At 39.6% G+C, this 25,720-nt stretch overlaps 1 protein-coding gene across 2 annotated transcripts in view; it reads right to left on the reverse strand.

The window, feature by feature from the left end:
* Window positions 1-23,877, reverse strand: part of LOC100894102 (fibroblast growth factor 18) — a 43,283-nt gene extending 19,406 nt beyond the window's left edge. Inside the window, exons 1-3 of one of the 2 annotated variants that reach the window (XM_030985467.1) lie at window positions 22,585-23,877; window positions 11,662-11,704; window positions 7,706-7,880 (exon numbers count right to left, since the gene is read on the reverse strand). In XM_030985467.1, coding sequence (XP_030841327.1) covers window positions 7,706-7,880; window positions 11,662-11,704; window positions 22,585-22,607 — 241 coding nt within the window. In that variant the 5' untranslated portion in view covers window positions 22,608-23,877. Of the gene's footprint in view, window positions 1-7,705; window positions 7,881-11,661; window positions 11,705-12,158; window positions 13,430-22,584 lie in introns of those variants that run through there. The other variant, XM_030985466.1, reaches the window with a different exon arrangement.
* Between the last annotated feature and the right edge of the window lie 1,843 nt (window positions 23,878-25,720).

Here is a 25,720-nt window from a genome sequence, read left to right on the forward strand (position 1 = left end):
AAGAACATCTGATAAAAAATGTTACCTGAAAAAGCATGGCTCTTCAAATGCCTTAATATTCTAAATATAGCATGTAACATTGTACCAATCGGGACGGCTTGTTATGCCACATCTTCGTGTAGTCCCATATGCATCTTTCTGTGTACAGTGCTTGAAACTTTACCAAGACTGGACCATAACTCAATTTTATCTTTAAACCAAAGTCAAAACGTTATTACGCCAACACAATGTTTCTGTGCTGCTACTATATAGGGCCATATTCCCACTTCCATGAAAATATATAGCCACTCTTTCAGTGTACAGGCAAAAGGATATCAAACATTTCCATGTATTTATACAGTTACCGAGGTTTCATACGATTAGTAATGAATTTAAATGCTTGCTGACACTTGATGATATCATCAATGTACTATTGATATATGATTCATAATGTATTACACTTTTGGTAATTGCATTCATTTCAAGCGAAATAGGAGAGGTTCGCAGACATTCATACAGTAATATTCCTTCGAGAATGCGCAAAGCTAGATAATTCTAAACCTCTCAGAAGTGTTCGACATTGAAGAGATTTCATTTCCAGGCGTTTTCACTTCCGTATTCTTTTAAAAAGAGGGTGACTCAAATACTGCTGCCCACTTTTGCTTTTCAAGTTGTATCCGGCCAAGTATCAACTTGCCATCTACATTGAAATTATGGAACATGCATGCCACGGAAATACGAAATCACCTCGACACACGAATCGAGATCACGGCCAATCACATTTTCATGCAATCGTTCATGAGTTTGATCAAGTTATTAGAATTTGATCTTGTATTCTGATATCTGAATTTTAGGAGTGGGTTAATTAATATGGCGCGGTTAACCGCCGCAACAAGACCGCGACGTTTTTATTACCGCGTCATGATTGGAAACTGCGCGCAACAAAGGTCAAAGGTCCTACACGTATTTACTGAACTCTGTGTTGTAAGATTCAGAGATGTGAATCGTATCACACTTAAGTCATCATCAAATTTTAAAATTTTGTTTTCAATCCGCCGCGGTTAAATTACTACGTCATACCTGAACGAGGCTTGAAAAAACATGTATTACGATGAAGTGATAAATACATGTTCATGTACATGTAATTATATTTTCATATCTGATTCCTACACATTAATGCACAAGACACGAATTGGTTACTGATGTAATTAGATTATGCTGCATGGTGTTTGACAACGTATATTTTGAACATTCGAGTGTATTTCCAAGTTCTACGGCATAAAGTTAAACAAGCAATGCCTAAAGTGTACATCTTAAATGGCATACAATGTTTACAGTTCTTCAATAAAAACACTTCAAATATGATGGCTTTGTAAATAAATAATCTCATATAGTAATATCATCAAATCTGATCTCTGGATGTAAATATGAATGATACGAATGAGTTACTAATGTGATAAGCTCAGTTACAAAATACATTTCTACATTAGTTTGCATCAAAGGTTTTATGACATGCAGTGTTGAGCAAGCAATGTCTAAATTATATACGTTATACGTCATACAATGTTTGCAGTTCTTCAATAAAAACTCTTCAAATATAATGGCTTTATAGATATATAATGTCACGTCATATAATGATGTTCTAATGTACGTTCCCTACACAATATCATACAAGATCTAGGTGAGCTACTATTGGGGTGTGTTGGTATAATTTTACGTCATAATGTAAAACCATTTAGTGACAAGTAACTCCTTAGTTAAACAACTTTGTTTCGAGTTCATCAATAAAACACTCCCCTTATTATGTACGGTATGAATATAATCTCGTAAAACATAAATGTAAGAAGGGTGTATATTAAACGTTAATCTATTTCAAAATTCCTGATTGTTTTACCTTCATATCTGATAAAACGCACGATGACATAGAAATAGGGATAGCTGAGATTATAAATAATGAGGTGACACTAAACAACATTGATGGTAACTACGAGTCACACCCCATTGTGCAGACGCATGACATAATTACACCACCCCCTCGAGACGAAACTATACTGCGTACAGAGCCAGAATTGGGTCATATCTTTCCTCATAGCACATCCCCTTGCAGAAGTAACATCGAATCCACCCACTGAATACGCTTAAGATGCAACAATAAAAACACTAACCTTCAACAGATAGTCTAGACTGTTACCCTATATCATCATTAACAAATCGTAGGCTGATGGAGACTTCACTCCACGTTTCTTGGCAAAAGTCTCGCTTTTCCGCTACTCGTATTTTGGGGTGACGATTTTTTTTTTTAGAGATCTATGTATTGCTGCTATCTGTGTCTCTCTTCTCACTCTCTCCCATCTCCCTCTTCCTCTCTACACTTCTCTCTCTCTCTCTCTCTCTGTCTGTATGTCTGTCTCTCTCTCTCCCTCTTTCGCCTTCCTCTCCTTGCCCCCAATGTATTTCCCGTGGCCATGCTAGAAGACACCATAGTCAGGGTAGTTAGAAGGAGGACTAATTTAGGATAGACGGTTGTTTGGGCGGGTCAATCAGACCATAGACTGTCTGCGAACTCGTCCAAAAAGAACATCGTCTAAGAATGTTACGAATTTAAAGTTTCACCATCAGAACTTAATGACTCCAATATCTGTCCAAGTACATTTTTAACGATTAGATTTGTAATGTGTTTTATTGTCACTTTCCCCACAGATATTTATAATGATGTATTAATCGCTACCAAATTCCCAAGATACAATACATAATGTAAATGTACGATTAGGACGAACAAAATTACGAATATATATGATATTACCTATCGTCTTTTCCACATTTCTACTTTCACTAATTCTGTTACTTGTTAATTTTATGTCTAACTACCAACCTCTTAGATGAGTTGCTATGAACCCCGGCTAAAGAAAGCTAATAATACAAAATTATACACAAATTCCGAACAGCTATTATGCTATAACCTAGGCAAAACAGAGCTAGCAGCATCAAAGTAATGTAACAGCAAATTCACTTTTCAGTGTTGGTAAACAAAAAATGCTAAAAAAAGCCTAATGTATTCATGAACGCGATTGTGCAATGAACATCAACTCAACTGTGTAAACTTTTTTTTAGAGTCTCCCAAGGGCATTCCATCGCTCCAAACTCGTGAAAGTTGCTATATAGTTCAAGCTGACCTGGCGGGGGGCTGCAGGGTTCAGAGCCAGACCAATGGATCGCGAAGCAACAACTATCTGTCGCCTTATCCGTGAATGTTGCCAAAACATGATATGAAAACAAGCACGAAGAAATGCGAGAAATTAGTAAGGAAAACTACTGCAAGGGATCTGGCAGTAGGGGGTCGAGTAGGCCTACAACAGAGATTAGATTTCCGTAAATACGACATGATATTCGTCACAATAATCAGTGTAGAAGTCACTTTGTGTGTATTTTGAAATCATATCAGACGTGGTATGTAGGAACTAACATTAACATGAAATGCCTATACCCCACACATTCCTCAAAATTCAAAAGTGCCAACCGTTATCTTAATGTAAAAGATAAGTCCTGTGCTAAACAAGTTATCCAATAGAGTGTACTACTACTATTACTACTACTAAATCACATTTTACATATCATAGCACATTAGGCAATTGGGCTTGAATTACTTTCTTGGTGGAATTATGAAGATCATACTAGACTATATGTGAGTTATGTTTTAGCTTTGTTATTTAGAGATGTATGACATATCAAATGTACAGCTTAATAGGAAAAAAATCATAATGAAATGATCTAATCGACCATGTTTTCCAAATTCATATGTTTTTAAACTTTACCCTTCTGGTGAAATAGGTTAAAATGTGTCTGACAACATAAATTAGTAAGGCAAACATAAGGCAAACATGAGGCAAACAAAGAGACGAATAACCCGAAACGGGTTATACCTTGCTATCGTTGACTTTATTTGTGTTGTATGTATGTCTTTGACTGAATGGGCAGTATCATCGGTTGTAAAATAATTTGCAACTTCACTTTTGATAATGAGAGAGAAAGAAAGGAAGTTTGAGAACTATTTCTACTTATTAATTCATTCGATATCTTGAGACGTGTGGGCTCTTCACGAGTGCGAGGGTACTTTACTAAATGTTTGGCCAAATCACAGAAACTTCGAATGCACTTCGACATTGTGCCAGTGTCGTTTAAGAGAGTTCAACCGAGCTCGAGCAACGACAAACACGGAAGAAGACTAATTAAGTCTTCATTAAGGCGGGATTCCCCTGACGATACATTACACACGCGATTTTGGGGAGCCGCGGACAAGTGCGTAGCCACCCCCGTAAGACAGAGGATGGGGGTATCCAAAGATATGGGGGTCTATCAGCCCAGCCAAGGCAAGGGTGAGGGGGAGATTGATAAACATCCTTTATCAGTTTTATATGCAGACTCCTTATGAGGGACGACACTTATAGAGTAGAGTTTTCAAAGTCAGAAGAAAGATGGACAAAAAGTGAAGACATAGTGTTTCTGACATTGACGATACTACATGGCATCGATTTATGATGATAATTCTGCAACAGGTTCTGGATGGTTGTCGACCTCTGGTGAAATATGGAAGGGCGTGGGCATAGAAGAATATACCCTAGCTTGAGTTTCTGATCTTCATGGAACACTACCCATGCCTTTGGACGAATGAAAACTTTGCCTGTCTTTTAGGGGTAATACTAACCACCCTTTAGTGTTACCCCCTCATCATGCAGGTCCTTGCGTATGAGGTGTGAAAAGCAGATCAGTTCATACAGAAACTAGTTGGAAGGTCAACACCCTCCCATAAAGCATTGCTTCAGTGGTGCGCAAGGCACATTCATGTTCCCCAGGTGGGGATCTCCGCCATGAGTATCTTCCTGTTTTAACATAATGCTACCTGCCACCACAAACTCCACTAATTGCAAGGGCTTTCCCTTCTCGTCTCCTTATAGATTCCTATCGCCTTACTATAATTAGAAAAACCACCGAGAGATCTTTAAGAGACGGGCTCCGAAACTATATTGCTCTCACAGCCTAATACTACTTCTGCGCTTAAAACTCCACCCGTTTAGATAATCAGAAAAATATGTGATGAGTTATACACGTTAAATGATAGAAAACGACCGAGGAGAGGGTGTTGTTTAATTGTCAGGCATCAGGAAGATCCCCTGTACATCCCAAACTCTATAGGGCACTCCATCTGTTATGCTTTCTGGAGCGTTTCGCGTCCAGATTTTCATACCAAATAAATTACTTTCACCACTTAAAATTGAGACTGACGACAGAACGGCAGAGCTGGGCCGCCCCGTGATCTCCGGGCAATATGAAAGAAAATACCGTCCACAAATTATCGACCTCCAGCTAGCGCGAGCGAACTCGCTGACAGATCGGCGACGACATCTTCACCTCGAACCTATATACCGCTGACGAAATTTGGCGCGCGACGACGATGTCGTCACCTCGGAACGACCTTTATCTTATTTCGGCAGCATTTCATGATAAATCACGGGATGACCTTTGACCTGTACCGCAGAATTCCAAGGACACTTCGTCTTGAAGATGAAGTAACTGTCATTTCAGTAGAATTGGGAAAAGATTATTTGGATGGTGCTAACAAATAAAAATGGGAATGCTCATTTTTCTTCATGTCAATGCATCTAATCCTATACATGTATTACAATTCTTTTATATAGATTCTAGATAGGACTTTCGGGAGAATTTGGCTGCAGATTTTCAATGTTTCCTCCATTTTCCCTTTCCTTCATCCGTTCTACAGAATGCCACTCTCCCTATTTCAGTAGGGATATCACGTTTCTATTTAAAACCCTTATCGTGCCTACGCTGCGAAATGGTTTAGGCACTTCAAATTCCTTGTTTACCGCTTCTACCTTAAAATGTTAATGTGCTCCTCATGTCTACTATCAGACTATATTAAGACTTTCTATTCTCTCTGAAAATGCAACTGATTTTTAAACAATTTTCATCACGTCACGATGACCAATACCGACATAGTAGACCCAAGGAGACACATCAATAGGCCTATTAAAATACCGATGAAGGATGACGACACTCGTATCTTCAAGGGTCCGAACCCTATCCACTTCTGGAGACGCTGTATACTACGTGAGCCAGCATCCTTTAGAAGGGGGTCCTCAGAGATGGGGAAAGGTCTTGTGACACATACCACCCCAGGCCGTATAGCTGGATTGTCTTCGAGAGTGTGGTCAGACTGCTGAGACAATCCTGAGTCACGCTGAAGGTCAATTGCTTGCCAACTCGCTACCAAGACTGTATGGCATCCACGCACTAGAGGAAGAGATGTCATCCGCATATATGAGCAAGATATGACATGTCATCTTTGAAATTGGCTTAGGTTGTTTAATCGAAAGCCTTTCAAATCGTGTTGGGTCTATATAAGACCATGGTGAGGTGTCATGGTCAAGTGGTTAGAGTAGTTAACGGTCAGTGGTTCAAACGACGGCTCATCACCAATCACTGTCCACAAGCATAAATTCGGGATTTTAACAACATTGCCTTTCTCTACCAAGGTGTGCAAATGGATACAAGGTATAGGATGCGAACCCCTATTGGTTTTCATCATAATTGAATCGACGAACTGGAGTGATTATAAATTTAAAAAAAGCAGTTTTATCAGTTCCTTGTCATTGTGAAAGCGCTTTAAAGAGATGTTTTCAATGTTTCCATCGTGACAATACTACTACTACCATTACACGCAAACGTGTTACTTGTTATAATTATACATACATGTATTTATTTGGGATAATTAATCAATTGGATGAGTCCTTCAGCAGGGAGAACGGTGACGATCGTCTCAAGTTCACAGCAACCCTCTTATCTCAATGTTTAAGTACCCGGCAGTGAAAGATGAATCACATTGCCTGGTACAGTTTCGACCCTGGAAAACTAGCACGTTACACTGGCTGTACATGCAACGCTATGGCGTCACCGTGCCTGGGACGTTTGTGTTCTTCGCGTGAAACATAGGCCTACGTGTAGTTTTATATCCATGGGTGATTATGGATTAGCTCAATAAGATCCACTTAAGTTGAATGAGATTAAACAAGGATTATCATCTTATGAACCCTACTGTTATATTGCAACACTGACACCCATGAGCATCATAATTTCTTCTTTCATTTTTTTAATTTTGATATCACGCATTCTCCTTCCATACAGCCATGTGAAGATAAAATATTAGACCAAGCAAGGTTACTGTTAACATTATATCCGCGGTAAGAAAAAGATAAAATGCCCAAATAGGAAGGCATAATGGTTGTAAAATGTTCATCATTCAAGGAAACATAAAGAAAATACTTTGTGTTAGTTTATATGCGTAATTTAATTACCCTATAATCATTATAATAGGAGCGTGGTCTAATTTTTCTTCCCAGGGCTGTATTTTGAAACAAATGCACATGCATTTCATTAACCCTGCTTTCCCGTCATCTTCCTGTAGAGCTGTTTATCCTGAAAACATCGCAAACACACCTATACAATATGTTCCCCCATTTTGATGATCTTTCGATTGGCATTATGTCAACTGGACAAAGTGTACTTGTACATCGACTTGTGGGTTTCGAACCCGTGACTTCCTGGTTATGAGACCACAGCTTTACTACTGAGCCATTGCGCCTCCTCAACTGCGTTCAGCAATGTTGTCATGGCAAAAGGTACATGATAATTAAAAATGAAGCTGCAAACTTACCATGTGGGTCGTCTTGCGAACCTTTGGCGTCTACCCTTCGACCATGTATTCTGACGTAACGGGAGCTGGCTCTGTTGTATAAAGTTAGAAGTCTTCTTGTGCTTCCAGAATTGAAGTTGGAGGTGTCTGTGGTGGGGTCGAAGTTGTTTAAAGGCATGGCTACTGGCCTCGATTTCTACAAGATTGAAAAACAAAAACAATCAAGAACATGGTATTTAAAAAGGTTGATGTGGATAGCATCTCAGTCACATCGCCATTCTAATCCTAGAGCGACAGATCCTAGGCCTTTCAGAGTAATGCATTTTTAGAATCATGTTTTTGTAAATAAATAATGTGTTCTATTCTTGGTCTGGTGGCAGTCTCGTTGATATGACCGGGTTGTAAGGTGTCTAAGAATACGTGATAATGATTGGTTGAAAGTGAAGCTGCGTTTAATTGCACCTGTTTATGCATAACCACCTCTTAGGAGACGGAGATTCCTGGCAATCTAGCAAAATTGATGCACAAAAGCACACAAGTTACACATCAAAAATTCATTGGATACTTAAATTTAAGCACCGTGGAGGTTTATTAGTGTGAGGTTATTTCAAGTATATGAAGGAGAATTATTTTTTCTTTTGAAGTCAGCTGACAGTATTATCAACGTAACAAACGAGAACAAACGAGGACTTGTTAGTCAGGTTATATATACAATTTATTCATACAGTCCTATCCCTTCCCAATCCCAATTAAGGGGATATTTTCTGTTGCAGACCATGTCATATGATGTCATCCCGTTTCTTTAAAATAATGCCTCTGATAAAAATCAAGAAGAATTCAACATATTTCTTGTACCTTTCCCCCAAGGTAAGACATTTGTCATGTCTGATTTTTCAAGAATGAAGCCAGACAGTTTTAATCGGCATCGAGGTCCCCTCCTCGTTCATTGTTTCAACTGACGTAGAATGTGAACGTCTCGGAAAATGGCGTTGCCAGGGCAACCTGCTCTGGAGGCAAATTCTGGCTGGATGGTCGGGAAGCACATGAGTTCTTGTTCCTCTTTTTTTGTTTTCTTCACATGTAAAGATTTGTCTGTTAAATACAGAGAGTTCGCCTTCACAAGCAGGAACAACCGTATTCCTGAGCCAGCTGGCCAGTATATGCTACATGACTATTAATGCAAGCGTTGAATAATCTTACAGCAGAGTATTTACTCTGCATGAGAGATGCACCGCTAAGGGCAAATGAAAACAGGTTTTCAGTGCTCTTAGCCACCTTAATCAGGCTACCAACTACATGGACAAACATATTCACTCTGAAGAGAGGAGAAGCAAACACTTCCTTTGCTTGCCAAGAGGCGGTTGGATTAAGAGGAAAAGTGGAGTAATTTATAGCAGGCGCAAATGTTTCTCTGGTTCTGATTTAGATTGTACTTTCTGTACCGGCGTTCATTTGCTTGCTTAGTGTGCAGGTAGGTGGTACTTAAAGAGACATTCCGCGTTAAATATACAATCCGTTATGGTTGGTAGGAATCCTGAATGTAAAACTGTTACAATGGCAAATTCTTCATGAATATGTTCCAGCTCTGTGTGAAATTATAATTGAGTACCTTAGAATCATGTAGCCTTCCACATATCCCCTTACAAACTCGACAATACCCGGTTTCTCTTGACATAATCGTTTTGTCCTCTTATTATGGCACAGCGTGAATGCATGAATATGTTTGTTGTTCAATTCGTCATGGTTCATTCCAGTCATTACATACGATAAAAGCACGCTTCTCCGAATGCCCCTCTGTATGTTCACACTTCTACCATTGCATTCACTGGCTAAATGAGACCTCCCATGTTATGATGAGGCGAATTAAATCATGATTATAGGTTTTATCTGCTGAAAAGTGGTTCCATGTTTGATATGCTTTATATGGCACCAGATGTTTGCTGAATGAATAATCACCACATTTATCATAAAAGTATCGTACCCAGCAAGTAGGTGACGATTCTTTTTGACGACATTTTGGTACGTTTTAAATCGCTCATACTTGTAACAGAATACCAAAAGAGATAATAATAGTTACCAAAAAGATAATTACAGTGTACATGTCGCAATTCAAAACATTTTAACGGACGTACATGTTTTACGTGGTCCATTTAATGTATCAAAATTAAGTGAGCCGATTTCTTGCACGTATGGCCTACTACAAGGCATATAACAAAACCATCTTGATGAACTCATTCTATTTTCTAGTTTAGCAGTTGCCTCATAGAAAATATAAACATCACATACCACAGTCCCAGCATTTGCACAATTCAAATAAATAAATCTCTGATTTTGAATTAGTCCATACGATTGTCAAGCTTGTTACAATGTAAATGACACAAAACCAATTGGGCATGGGACAAATGTGACGTCATCATAATAATTTTTACATCGCTATGTTCCTGTTTCTGTAGCTTTCATAGGAACTTTCGACATCGCTATGTTCCTGATTATGTAGCTTTCATAGGAACTTTCGCCATCGCTATGTTCCTGATTTTGTAGCTTTCATAGGAACTTTCGACATCACTATGTTCCTGATTCTGTAGTTATCATAGGAACTTTCGACTACGTGTGCCAGCCACGTTCTCACTCATGAAGTCCACGCGAATGGAGTCTTCTTCTAGGACCAGTCCCTGAGGGAGGGAGGATTCGCCACACACTGAATTGGTAATCGTCCCCAATCCACCGGACTCCCCAAGCGCTTCCAGCTCAGATGACATCTATCTTTTGCCCTTGGCGTCGGCGGAGCACCACGAGGCATCACCCCATCACCGTCGGGTTAAAGCAACGTGGTGGATTGGTGCAGACAGGATCCGTTCACTTCCTAGCCTTGTTTCCAGATGGTTCCATATTCCACTTGCTAAATATATCGACAAGCTGTTTGCATTTATATATCCTGTTTTCCTATGCTAACACAAATCAGGTAACAATGTTGCCGCCGCATAATATGGACCAAATCGTAGAAACTTCACTTCAAGTTCAAGCACATTTCCACGAAGAGTTATCGACGGCATTGTCTCATATATAGTTATATATCAATAATCATCCAAGTGTTGAACTGAGACTAAAGTGCATGAGATTTGAGGTATCCATAAATGTATGAGAGGTCTGGGTTTCCGTGTCCTCCCAGGAGAGCATGTCATAATACTGCGAATCACATCACAGCTGATGATGATGGGGGTAACAAGCAGGTTAATAGCCCCACGGCCTCCAGCGATGGTTCCAGCTAAACTTCACCTCCAAACTCACTGTCTTCAAAACGTCGTCGGTATGGAGAAGGTATTCCTGGTGCACTTTACTCAGATTGGTCGAACGGTGTAAAAAGTACGTAATATTATAGAGAGATGTGCCCCCAATACATCATTAATTGTATCATACATCCATATGTATCACATGGACCTAAACAGGCCATTTTGTACGATTATGAGGGGCACCGTTGAAATAAAATTGGCAACATTTCCTATAATTGCCACCAGTATTATACATTTTTACGAGTTATCACAGTTTATTGCCGAACAGTTTTCATGAGAAGAATTCGTCACCTTTAAATACAGAGCAGACGAGTTTTCCCCGAATAATGAAATAAATATAACTACATTTATAATATATGTTTTGTACACGTGAAATAAGCGAAATTATCTATTTCAATTATGTCAATAAATATTAGTCTTTAAAACAAAAGCAAACATAGTTCTACGAATTGGCCTTAGGGTTATACCTGCGTAGTATTTTACTTGAACAATACAGAGATACAGATTCGCAAGGTGTTCGAACGAGACATAACCAAAATAATATTGTCTGATTGACTATAAAGTGTAGCCTCATGAAAGTGTATAAGGTGGGCCTCCATTGACATATAAAGCTAATCAAGGTATTGGCACGTATATACGAGAACTATAACTGAAAAGATTGTTAAGAGCACGTTTGTGTATACTTACGGTTACCTGTACGCTGAGACACCAGAGCAGGAAATGTAACAATCTGGAAAGCAGAGAAGACAGAAAATAGGACAGGATTAGCATCGGGGAATCGGAATACGGCGATGAGTATGTCATACCCGAAGCTCCCGGGGGAGTCCGTGTATATTGTAATAGAGAGGTCTCATTCCTCTCTGCCACGTGCGGAAACCCGCTTTGATTTAAACCGATGATAACAAGGTGAGGAGAACGGTCTTTTAAGGACGTGAACACCTCCGTAAGAGCCGGTGAGGGGTACACGAACGGATAGGGAGGGGGGCAGAGAAGACAAGGTGTATATGGAGTAGAGATTTGTCGGAGGGGGTGGGTTTACAGAAAATGGATTGATGAACCGTATGATATTGATGCCACCGAGCTGAATCAAGAATAATTCAGTAAAAGATATGGAGAATATCATGAACAGCGAGGAAGGGTAACGTATATAGAAAAAAGGGGTTCAAGTTCGTGAGCGAGCTTACATGGTTGTCGTGGACTGCCGTACTTGCATTGCTACACCCTCAAGCGCATACAGCGCAGATTTAAAGTGACTGATGTGAGTTTGAAATGCAGCACGTTGTTTACGCGATAGCATAAGAGCAGAAGTAGAAGTAGAAGTAGTATTCCTAGCACCCGATGCCTTGTGATGAAGGGCGACAGCGACCAATCGTACCACAAGGTTGAATCCCGTCTGAGCAAGCATGGACAAACTGCGGCTAGAAGAGCCCAAATATTTGTACACGAGCCGCCGCTTGCGAATGTCATATCATCCAAATTCTCAAGTGTCCTGCCGGAATATAAATCATTGATAAGAGGTGAATATAGATATATAGGATCGGTGGTCGTCGATAAATGTGTCTTCCTCCCACGCGGATGTAGATCTCTTCCACTTGGTCACGGTCGAGAGCGAGGGGGATATCGTCCGGTTACTATCCAAGGGCGGGCTGGTGGAAATCCGCCAAGCGTCGCGACGGCCGGCCAGTCGACAGGAAGAGATAGATGTCCGAAGCAAATGAAATTAAGAGCTAAATTTTCACGCCGGTCAGGTGTGCACCAAGCATTCTGATTTATATTATCCACTGGTTGTTCTCTTAACAAGGCATGTGATCCTCCCAGTCAACTGACACGAATGGATACATGCTGGCGAGGATGATAGTAAATGCAGCGCATGCCGTTGCGATGACGAGTGATAGTTACAAGCGGAGTGGCGTTCGGGAGCTCACTTCTTACCGTCTCGCATCGCAGTGCGGTGATCGAATGAACGCATGTGGTTCGGGTCTCTCCCTCTCTCCCTCTCTTTCTCTCACTCTCCTTCCAACATGTGCCCGCTTTAGACTACGCCGAATGATTGGGTGGAAGTGATTGGAGAACCATAGACATTAAAATGAGACTGCTGTGTTACGGTACGTAGCTTTGCTAGCTCGGTGAGAGAGAAAGAGAAAAAATTGAGAGAGAGACAGAGAGACAGAGAGAGAGAGGGAAAAAAAATACATATTCATAGCACCGCCCATGAAATAAATGGGGTGGGTACGAGAGGGGTACTCATGCGTCGACTGCATATCACTCAGCAACATAAGAGAGCTATTCAACCACGAGCGTAACAGTGACAGAATGAAATTAGCTCATCACTCATTGAAAATACGTCAAGTCAAGAGCTGCTCCCGCACTTCGACAGGGCCGATTCCAATTAGCGCATTTGTGTCTTGCACAATTTGATCCGCATTGAATAACCGCTCTCATCATCCACTTGAGATGTTTTATCATCTCACGACGGGATCAAAACAGGGGCACTTAAGCCCCCCCCCCTCTTTTCTACACCCCTCCCATACCCCAGCTCTTCTTTTTCTCCACCCCTTCAACATCGTCCCTACACGTCGTATGCAGCTCTTTACTGCGATCTCTGTCGCGGAAAATCATTACAAGTGTTTGTTCACAATGGGGTTTTTGCAGCTCGGAGGGGCGCTAAATACAGTTATTGTCCTCGATGAATTGGTTAAGGGACGGTTCATCGGAGGGGGGTTACGGAGAGGTAACCAAGTGAGCCCCCAACCCGCCCTCCTCCATTAACAAACAGCTCAATAAATTGTGATTTACACCGGCACTCATCAACACACAACAGATCCTGAACTTAACACTCGAGTTTATTACGTCGTGAGTAATCCTGTTTATTTTCCACTTAGAAACCGGTTAGTAAATGTTAAACAAGGTAACAGTAACATGCCGACCCTTGAACACTGTCATTTCCCTAACCGTAATACAACATGCATTCTTTTATTAATGTAATGCTTCCTGGGAAAAAATTCTATTATGGGTGTGAGCCACAAATATGTTTAAACATGCATCCTGTTCCTCATTTCATATTTTAATTATAAAGGATTATTTTTCCTACTGGGAAAATATTGCTTACACATTATCAACTGATATATGAATATTAAAGTTTAACGCTTAAATGTGCCACTTAACACCCCCTTACCCTTACACCATCCACCAAAAAAGCCTTTAAAATTTTATTTTTAGGGTAACTTTTGCAATTCACATATCAAAATATTATTTATATATTTTTCAATGGTGCATATTGCCCTAGCCTCCAGTCCTTTCTTCTTTCAGCGTCTGGTGGTGTAGGACCAGAAACGTGTGTGATATAGAAAAGGGTATATTTATTATGGATCTGCTACTGTTTGGGTTGTATAGTCAGGTCTGGTCGACTAGTTATCACCGTACAACGATAATTATCGGATTATAGAGCAATGATCATCGATTAATGATGAAAGGCTTCTTTTAACGAGTAGAATCTGAACTGATGTCGTGCACCCAACAAAAATACTGATCAATACAGTCATCGATATCCATTGGAGTAAGATGTAGAGTTGTCCCTTTAAAAGTTATAGCCGTTCCTATTGTTACAACCATTATATTCATCTATCTCTCTGTAATGGTATCTGAATACCGCGTAGCTGAAATGAAGTTTTCTAAAATAATTTGTATGGAAAAAGATGTAGGGGCAAGTATGGTAAGAGTGAACTTGAAACAAGTACCACCTGCCCGGCAACATGACTGTGACAGGTTTACGTTGAGGATTCGGAGGGGTGCAGAAATGGTTTGGGTTTGGGGAGGTGTATTTATAACAGAATGGGATGTTCCTGCTTAGCTTGTAGACTCGCGTCCAAATAGCCGGGAGCCGCCGTGATCATGTGCTTTTCATCACTCTCTCGGAAATACCTCGCAAACTTGTAGAGACAGCTCTTTCTCCCCGAGCTTGGACTGAAACTCTGTGACTCCTCCGCCTCCCACATGAACGCACTTCCTCCCTCCCTTCCACTGGTGGATATTAGGGGGTAAAAGAAGGGGGAAACAGGCAGAGGGGGAGGGGGGCAAGCACATCGGTAGTTTAACATTCACTGCGAAGAAATTATTGCGCTAGGTTGTATTATATATAAAGGATTGGGTTTAAAATGCCATTGGGTTTTAGCTTAGCTTTCGGGACATGCATTCGGGTCCATGGTTAAGTTAACAATACATTAAGTGTAGAAAATTGACCGTGTAGTGCTGGGTCTGGAGCTGTGTCTTATAACGGGTGCATATCATCTGCCCCCTCCCCTCTGAAAAAGGGGGAAGAGGACACCCCCATCACTGCTAAATAACTGCTTGTGTGTGGCAATAATTCTGAACACATCTATAGCATAGTCTCACAAAGATGGATTGCCCTCTATTCCTCACATATATCCCAAGAATGGCTGTTTTCTTGTTCGATCTTCTTCACGAAGAAGTGCCGTCTTAAATCGTCCGCCATGTCACAAGTCCCCTTGCCCCTTGAGTGAGTCTTTATCTCTACTTGCTCATTGCGTCTCTACAGGAAGAAGCGCAAAATGTCATGTCTTTACTGGCAGTGTGCAAGGAGAGGGAGCGTATCGAAGGGCTCCCCACGATACATGCATCGCCGCATATACCCGCAGTCTGGCTCCGTTTAAGGGTGCAAAGGGGTTTCACCTCCCTATATTATTCCTCACTGCCATAATATTTGTACCTTTGTAATACCCCCTCCCCCTCCCTATACCACTAGACGTGTATTTTTATGGACCCTATTATATAGCACATTTCAAAAGCGATTGGACAAGGAAATTGAGTCTCAAATTATTTTGATTTTTCGAAAGACTTTGCAATCACTGTGTTTACTGTGGATGACAAGGGTATTATGAAGTTCATTGGGTGACCTTGAACATGGAAGGACGTTTCTCAGTTAGTAATGATTTGAGGTTAGATATTGTCATTTTTTCATGCAAAAAGTGTTGTTTCGATATATACGTGTTATATTGCTAACCTCAGTTTCCGGTGTGCTAAACAAGCAACTGTCAATTAATAATGCAACCTGTTTATAAAATGTCCAAATCACATCATCTCCTTTGTTTCCTTTCAAGATATTATTTCTTTAAAATCCCGTCTATATTTGCTTTCATAATAGAGCATTTTGTATCACGATCTATAAATATTTCACTGTTGCCATGGTTATACGCAAATACTTGCCACTTATCGTGTCGAAGGCACTTTTATCTGATAACGAACATCAAATTTATTGACATAAGTGATTCACTTAATCAAGTTTATTTCATGTACAAATGTGACACAAGTCATCTTGAAATACTGAACTGATATCAATTATTATTTTCCTGAAGAAATGAACACGTTACAAATACCAGTTAAGAATTCGTGTCTGCTAACAATCCTGAGGCAGATTTTTAATATTGATACATTTAGCATAGATAATAAGCTCATTATTTCTTCAAATAAAGATGCAGACATTTTGGCAGACGAACGCAAAGATTGTCAAACAATATTCAACCATTTTTTGTTATCAGACCGCAAAAAATCATTGACTCTAAATCAACTTCACGTTTTCAATAAAGATGACTTAATCGGAAACGTTATCTGGGCAGTGAATGAGAAGAATTGCATTCATGGCATAACTCCCACTATCTCACTAAATATGACAATATTTGATCTGAAATACTTGTGCTAGGGTGAGGGTTTGCGGGGTGTCAGAAAAGGGCAATTCTAAAATAAAGTTTGTTCGAGAGGCAGAGGAATCAAAACGTCAATAAGTCGGAATAAAAAGAGGTAGGTCTGGCAATCATCACATCGCCATCTTGGATTTGCTTCGCTGCACCCGGAACAGGAATACAGATTCTCCGCCCAAGTTCAATTTCAGGTGACAGTTTTACGTCACAATGTACTTAAAATAGATCTGTTTTGACGAGAATTAAGGGCATTTCGAATCACCATCTCTCTTTCTTCATCTTTCCCTACGCCTTTACCTTTTTAAAGGTTTCTACAGCCGTCTAGCTCACCTTTCCTTTTCCAATATATGTACATCTTTTTCTTTGGTTATAAGTTCCTTATTTTTTACTTTTCCTTTCATCATCTCGATCTTTCTCCGATAGCCAATCACCTTGTGGCCTTAATATCCAATAGTAATGATTCTTTGCTATGTCACCCATTACGTCTTTTAATTTACCTCTCCATTTTTGCTCTTTCTCTCTTTCTCTCCCTTTCTCTGTCTATCCTATTCTGATGTTTGGCAAAGTCCTCAGCCTTTTCCTCTGCCAACTCATATGATATTATTCTTCAATAAACAGTGAACATGTTTTCCTTGCAAAGTACAGTTATTGTTTGTTGGTGTGATTCTCCGAGCGGCCCCCGTATGAAGAAGACCCTTTTGAAAAGAAATATTAAACGAACATTTACTTGCCCAACACCTTTAGAGCAAAAAGGAAAATATTGACGCAAAAATACCTTGATTTTTCTGCTCTTGATTGCATTTCATGATGAATAAAAATATCATATCAAGATTCCTTTTGTCACGGGCAGCGATAAGACTGATAAAGCTGTCTCTGTTTAATAAACGTGTGTTTACCCTTAATCAATATTTGTCATACATCGTTTTTTTGTAGAGGGACAAAGTGCGAGTTTTCTCAAAAATTTTCCGGTGTTACAATCCTCGGTGTTTTTTCTCGCTCTGCACAGTTTGTGTTGATTATTGGGCGGAGATTGAGATTGAATATATTCGAATAATCTTCACGCAAGAAAAATAAGAAATTTATTTTTTTCTATAAGTTTCAAGAAGGTCAATAAAGTTATCCGCAGATCTAATCTTTACAAGTGCTCCAAATCTAAACTCGTCATATCACGTCCTTCAGGGCCTGAACTTAATTGACACATGTGCCAGTTATTTAACACTCCTTATAAAAAAACGAGACACTTAGCAATCTAAAAGAGATGAACGAAATAGCACGACACGTTCATATTTTAGGGGCAATGTAAACTTTACATAAGGGGTCATCTAATTAAAGGAGGCAACGAAACAACTATAAGAATTATTTAATGTAGGACTAGACTCTAAAATGGGTCATAGGGGCAAATAACCCTCTAAATACACGACGACCCCTCCCCCCATCTTTCACAAATTTACATTTTAAGAGATGTGAACGATTTCCTCTTATTTTGACAATGTTCTCAATGCCCCTACCTTTAAAATTGTTGTGAAAACAACAATATAATTGTTATAAAATAAAATTAATACAAAAGTTAAAATATGATAATGCCCAGATTTTTCTTATCGCATTAGTGACGGAATGTGGTTTATCAAGTTATTACTATTGTTAAAAGTTGCTGGTACACTTTTTATAGGCGTGTTCAATTTTAGTTTACTACTGTGTATTTTTACATTTGATTCGTTCACGTTTATGAATCCGTTATTCTCATTGCCTGTTTGTCTATTGTGAAGTGTCGTACATGGCCTTGACCATGGTAAGTCTGGAGTATAGGTTCCTGAAGGGTATATTTCAACAAGTCATGCTTGCCTCATGTTACCATATACATACACGTTTATCCATGACAAATCTATCGTTTCAGTGCACTATACCCCCATGTCTCTATTATTTGACATAAACAGACAAATACATGCCCCTAATGCAATGCAAATTTAGACAGACGTGCAATGCGAGCAGGTTAAGAAATCCAAGGAAAGCTCACTTTATAGTCTAGAATCGTGATTTCCTTTTTCAGTTAATATTGAAACGAGTCGGGTTCAATCGAGAACGTTGGGCAAACATTACAAGTTGTCGTGTTTCTACACGGCTTCTTTCTGTTTATGCGCAGGAAGCCGATATCAAACAACATGTTGTAGGCCCGTGAAAGTCATGACGCCAAAAACAGAAATTGAACTTTGCATTAAAGTAGAAGGATCGAGGTCGGGAATATCGAGGGGAAAATGGGGATCGAGTCCAAGCTGACATGGCTGGAGGGTGGTTGCAGTATTCAAGTATCAAGTATCAAGTTTATTAGCCTTCCAGAAATCACATGTAACAAAATATAATAGAGTATAATCATAACAGTACAATGTAGAATAAAGAAAGACGAGGAGACCTTGGTTGAAGCACAGCTTGTTAAGTTAAGGCCCCCTCATTATGATGGGACAAAGATCACTGATTCATAAATCCAACAACAAATGATATATGGAATATACAAAACTATTTACAAAAATACACTCAGAAAACAACTACCCAACGATGCATCGATCACAGCATGGACCTACTATAGTATTACTAAGTAGCTAATTGCGCTGGGCTTAATATGAATATGGTCCATGGGAACTTGAATGTCCGAAATAAAGAACGCATCCCCCCAAAAAAATCCCAACAATTAAAAAAAAAGAGATATAATAGCAGAACCCTTGTTATTATGCTTAAAATTCCAAGTAGAAAATGGAGCCCTAGATAATCAGTGCATTGGAGTTTATCTTCTTCCAAGGTCTCTCTTAGTTGCGGGTGCTCCACGTGGTATACATTAATTGTTGCTATGTCGGGTGAAAATCTGTCAAATGAAACTATCCCGTCGTCTAAAGCAACCTTTAATTCAAGGTATCCGCGGAGTGTCAATACGCTGGTAAATGCAAAATTCACAAGAACATTCGTAACTAAATAACCGTCCAATGGCATAATGATGGTCCGTATGATGACATTAATACCTAGTTACCCGCATATACATAGAAGACCAGAGTGTTCCTATCATTTTCCTCATCCCTTAGCTATACCCCTTTCACACCTCAGCATCATCAATGAACTACACTTGAATGGGGTTATGATATCCCTCTGATCCAAGCAACGACATTGAACAACTATGTGACAATATGTTCAGTTATCAACTTTCTTAGCTGTTGACGTGCGTAAACCGTTACACAGACTTATCTGAACGAATCTTTATTTTGTGTATGTATGTGAGTTAAGAGGGATCACATTATCATATTTCTATATACAAGAGTCACTGACATAAATGGTACGTGATTTTTGGAACAATTATTGGCACCACGTTCTGTGAAAGATTCAATCATGTATACTGCTAACATTACACAAGTCCTCGAGGCCAAACATGTTGCCCAATGTGCAACTTGGAACGTTGAAACAGTTTTAGGGTTCCAGTGCACCAAACAAACAAAAGTATTAATTAATTGGACTTCCGTTATTTTTTTCTTTGCAGAAATGGCCTACCCTTACATTATACCACGATAAGAAGGTGTATGATATTGACAAGATTATAATGACGAACAGGCTGGCTTGAACAATAAGAGATAAAAGTTGTGTACTGTCTAAATGATATTATATCGTTTTGATAAACACAAATCAAAATTGTGCAAAGCTCTGTTAAGATCGATTGTATTGAACCTGTCAGGGAAGCAATCAAGTAGTATTAAACGCCAAAGCATTAACGGACAAGTAAACTTGGCAAATCCCTTTTCTCCCGTTAACGACCCAATCCGACGAGTTTCTGAACAAGCTTTGAGTGCCTCGCTCGCTGTCCGACTTAAGTACCGTGTATAGTGCCGAAATGTGAAAGTCAAGCGTTCGGTTATCTCCTTTGCTCTTTTAACCCTTGATGAATAGGAGCACTTGGGGATGACTTCCCGATAGGTCCCTAGACCGTCTTTTACAACTAATGAGGATTACTCGTTGAATGGGTGAGGGGATCAGCGTTGTTGGTTATAAGGGGGGCCTAATGACCGTTGAATCGGGGGAGAATGTATCCCAATTAGGGGTGATTGTACTCTCTAAATAGAAGCTACATAGGATGACATGGCTTCTCCTAGAGTGGGTGGGCTAGAGTGATTCATGTCTGTAACGATCGACAAGGCCACTCCATGTCATTCAATCCGCACTTGACTTTGTATACAGCAAGACGAAGGAAGACCGTAAAGCTCGTGCACTCTGTAGATTGTACACTTGTTACAACAAGAAACTAAGCACCTCGTCGCTCTTGAGGTAATTGGTAGTTAATCGGATACTGATGAAGAGAACCTCAGTTCTGACGTAGTACAAAGATGAAGAATCAAACTTTCTGAGAAAAAAATATCACTGAAAATGTAAGCATCTTGACTGGTGAAAGCCAATCGATGAATTCGTATTTTGTTAATAGGTTGTAAAGCTCATGAGTGCGACGAAATGAAGAACTGAACCGAACTCTTCACAGAATTTGATGTTGCCTATTTTCGGTCTATAACCATACAGCATATTTAGTGTAACTAGAAATTGCACTAGAATAGAAGAGGCCATGATGGTAGTTTCATCATTCTTTCCGCAATACTTTTGGTGTGCACTTTATTGGAACATGAGTCAGGACGTGACTTTAAGCCCATCAAAGCGAATAAACTAGTTAGCAATTCACAGCACAGATTACATCATTTATTCACGGAGAAATCAGGCAGCCCCCTGTTCTTCTTCAGTCTTCAAGCCCCCCCCCCCCCCCTCCAGGATAATAGGTACATAGACCTTGTATTATCTTAGAGTATACTTGGATAAAGTAAGTTCGATTTACTATTGAGATGCACAAGCTGCAGACTCCACCAATCATAGCCGATTTGCAACCTTCTGGAAATATCTATAATAATATTGTATTACTCCTCGTTTATGATCTCCCCCTTAGGCAATTAATCATGAACACCATGATATAAGACAAAAGTATTCGCTTTAATAGTAATCTCATATCTCGCTAAATTTAGTCGAACCCATTAGCAATATGGTCTTAATTATAAAACAAATACAAAGAAGGCAAAATATTTGTTCTACGGCACAAAAGAGGTGAGAGAAATTAAGAAATTCATCTCTGTAGACATTTGTCATTAATCTCAATTTTGTTCAATTAGGATAGATTACAATCAGTGTTATCTCGGTGTAACAAAGGACTGGTGATTACCTCTAATGAATTTCACATCATTAATGACACTGTGATTAAGTCTAGAGTTGCTTGTTGACGCCGATGTACAATTATTGGTAATCTCTATCTCACCTTCTATATTCTGTGGAGTCACGATGTCGAAAGTGCGCATAGATTTGTTCAATATCACTTCAAATTAGCTAAAACGCTTAACCATATTCAAAAGGCACTTTAAAGACATCTTGTGCAATACAATTAATTCAAGAGTGTACGAAGAGTCCTCGTTTTGACTGTATGGAGTCACCATGTCAATGACTGAAAAGGGAAATTATTTCAACACTATAAAATTATGTATAGAACATCAAAACGTACAATTCGAAAAAGGGCGTATCAAGACTTAATCTCAGATTCATCATACTTTATCATACTTTAATAGGGCATTACAATACTTCTTGTGAACTATGATTCGCTCAAACAATATATACAGAGCATCATGGAATCGTTATCCCAGTGACACTGACCAACGAGGATTGTTTAAGCACAGTCGGGGGACATTAACGTACACGTACAAGCAAAAGTGCTATATTAAGACATTTCATAGATTACACCAATATGACGATCCTATGGTGAATTAAGTCACTGAAATCTAAAAACAAATAGGGGAATAATTTGGATGAAAACTTAAAGAAAAAATAAGGTTAAACTCACATGGAGAAAGTAGTCATCCTCATTCTGCGCCATGTTCCATGTAGCCCTATCAGAAGCCAGGGGTTACAGTGAGCCAGTATAACAAGCTTCCATGTAGCCGCAGCTATCAGGTAAAGCTTTCAAACACGAGGGATCGAAGGGCAGCTTCAAGGTGGTTCAAAACTTTCTCCGAGACAAATTTCCAAGTATCTTAGGACCTCACAAAAATGATCTCCAACGAATTAAGGTGATGAGCTAGCATGAGCTACTGAAGAGCTTGAGCTGCTGCTGAAGTGAAGAGCTACTTTGTGATCGCACATGCACTTGAGGTAATCCCGTGCAATTCGGTGATCTGCCGTCGATGGTTCATGTAGAGACACTCCGATAGTTTGCCAACCTGTTGCGAATGCAATATATCGCTGAAGGAGAAAAATGGTAAAGACTGGCACGATGATATTACTGAGTCACAAACTCTTGCACAATTCCTGTGTGTCTGCATGGAATACTGGTGATACTCGAAAACAGTTGTTTCAGCTTGTCAATGTGCTGATATCACAACCTGGCTTCGAGTGTTACCATCAAGGTACTTCATAAGTTTGAAGGAACAATGTTCAACACACAAATGAGCTCAAGCCAACAAATATGTTAATGCATTAAACAATACAGTCCTACAGACTGGTTTTGCAGGCCAAAGTAGTCGACAGGTTTTATCAATCAGTTCCCCGATAAATCTTTATCTTTATCTCTGTTAATGAAGTGTTTCATCTGCGACTATTCCAAGACAGAACACCGTGATTTCTTGAGGCTTTTTAAGTTCTGTCCTTTGGACGAGATACATGAAGGTCAATGTTCACTGAAGAATACTCGAACTGAAGTTAATTCCAAAATGTGTCTTCACGAATGTTAGAAGTTGTAGAAAGTCGCATTTAAGTACTTTCTCATTCTCACGTCGAAGCATAAGTGTTCCGAGCGAATATCAACCGTATCAAGTGTGAAATATTAACTCTGCGGAAACAGTAGAAATCCAGATGGGAGACTTGCCATACCATCGGTTTGCAGGAAAGGGGGCAAACGGCTGTTTTCCTGAAGAAAAAAAAATGCAGGGTCTTCGATTGATATGTCCCAGTGAAAACCCCTGAAAATCTCAGTCAGTGGGTCGAGATAGGAGGTAGAAGGGAGAGAGGGTGAGAGTCAGAGCAAATAGCTGAGCAGCGGATAAAGCCGTTATTAGGTCCTTCCTCGCAAGTGACTTTTGTTCCAATGAGATCCCTCTCAAAAGTGTTACCCCGATCAGGTCTCACAAAAAAATATTCCCCAAGTCCCGAACAAGGAAGGCATAAGACGAGGAGAGAGAGAGAGAGAGAGAAGGGAAAAAAGAAACGGGGGCTGGGACGGGCTTTTCATAGGCAAATTCATATTAATGGGGAAAGAGAGGAAGAGAAAGAGTTTGATGGTTCTGAATTATTAATGCGTGTCGAAGGCGAATTCAGAGGGTAAATGCATCCATTGACGAATTGTTGTTTGAGTAGAGGGGGAGGAGCAACCCAAACGGTCAGGTCTTTACCGGCTTCTTATTGGCTGTCGACTCTCAGTCGGTACACCTCACGAACAAAAAGAAAAGTGAGGAGAGGACCGCCACCAGAAAAGACCTCCTTCCTTCCCCGCTTGGCCTGGTCTAGAGTTATTAAAATCATAACCACTTCATGATATGTATTTCGAGCTTAATAGTTCGTTCATTAGGGTCGCTATGGGCATTGCACCGCTTACGCGTAGCCCCACACTGCGTCGAGATTAGCAGAGGAATGCGGTGAGTTTCTTTAAAAATTAGAAACCCGCTTGATCTGTGGCGCGAATCATTTTCGTGTAATATCAAATAATTACTCCACCGGAGAGCTTATAAAATCCCAAGTCGCTGGCCAATTGGACGGCTATGCAGGAAAGCGTTTGCACATGCAGCAAGGCTACTTAATGGACCTAATACCTTACACCACACTGTTTTGGGCATGGATTTAGAATTTTGTAATGAACACGGAAGGGGGACATAATTTGAGAGGTAAATTACTAGGCACGCAGTCTGGGTTGATAATTTCGAAAGAACATTGGAATTATTAACCCGAGTTTGACCCAGAACTCATTAAGCAGCATGTGCAGCGCCTAATGATGAAGCAAATAAGAAAACAACCCTGAACATAATAACATGTTACGCTATAACAAAGACTCAACAGCGGGTCCATTTATTTTGTTGAAATCATACGCCGCATCAACACATTAATCCTAATGACAGATAATGTGATCATTAGTCCTTTTAATCAGTTAATGATTCAACAAATTATTTTAATGGGAAAATTGAGAATAAATTGATCAATCTGTTAGGAAAAACGGAGGGCTATTAAAGAAATCATTACTTCATCTTGATTTTATACAATACTAGACCAACAATGTGTTTTAGGATTATATTTTTTGACAACGATAACATACTTTTTTCTTCAAGAAACGTGTATAGTGAAGTGAACAATATGGATCATAGTTAAAACAATTTGGATTCAGAATACGTGAACATAAACTTAGTCAACAAAGAAAACAGTAATTGCAGTTCATTATCAATGTTATTTATGATTAAGCAAACATGAACACCCACGAATCATAATAAAGGAACATAAAACGAGTTAATTCACAATAAGTCATAGATTGAATAAAGGTAATAATGAACAACGCCCAAAACCTACACAATATTTTTTTCGCATTTTGCATTTTAAGGTTTTTTTAAGGTATATTATTAAGTTTTATTCTTCTATTTCCCTGCCTTGTCTGTGGGGTCAGGAGAGGGAATAAAAGACGTACTCGGCAAAACGCTAAACTCGGTTTACCCCCTCCCATGTGCAGATCAAGACAATTACAAACAAATAAAGTTGGAAAAACTTTATAGAATTTGAGACCGTGTGTTAAGATTGCAAGAGTTAGGCCCAATATGGCTGAAAACACATTACGTTTAGTAATATTTTCCAGAGGACCGTTCACCAGGCCTCCCTTAATACGCCATGCTTATTCCGCCCCTCCATTCAATTCCTGGATACGCCACGGGGGGGGGGGGGGGGCTGACGTTTTATACATGAAGTTTGTTTTACTTTGTAATCTTATCTTTTCTGTATCATTTCCT

Source organism: Strongylocentrotus purpuratus, unplaced genomic scaffold, assembly GCF_000002235.5.
Source record: "Strongylocentrotus purpuratus isolate Spur 01 unplaced genomic scaffold, Spur_5.0 spur5_scaffold_15, whole genome shotgun sequence".
Lineage (NCBI taxonomy): Eukaryota > Metazoa > Echinodermata > Echinoidea > Camarodonta > Strongylocentrotidae > Strongylocentrotus > Strongylocentrotus purpuratus.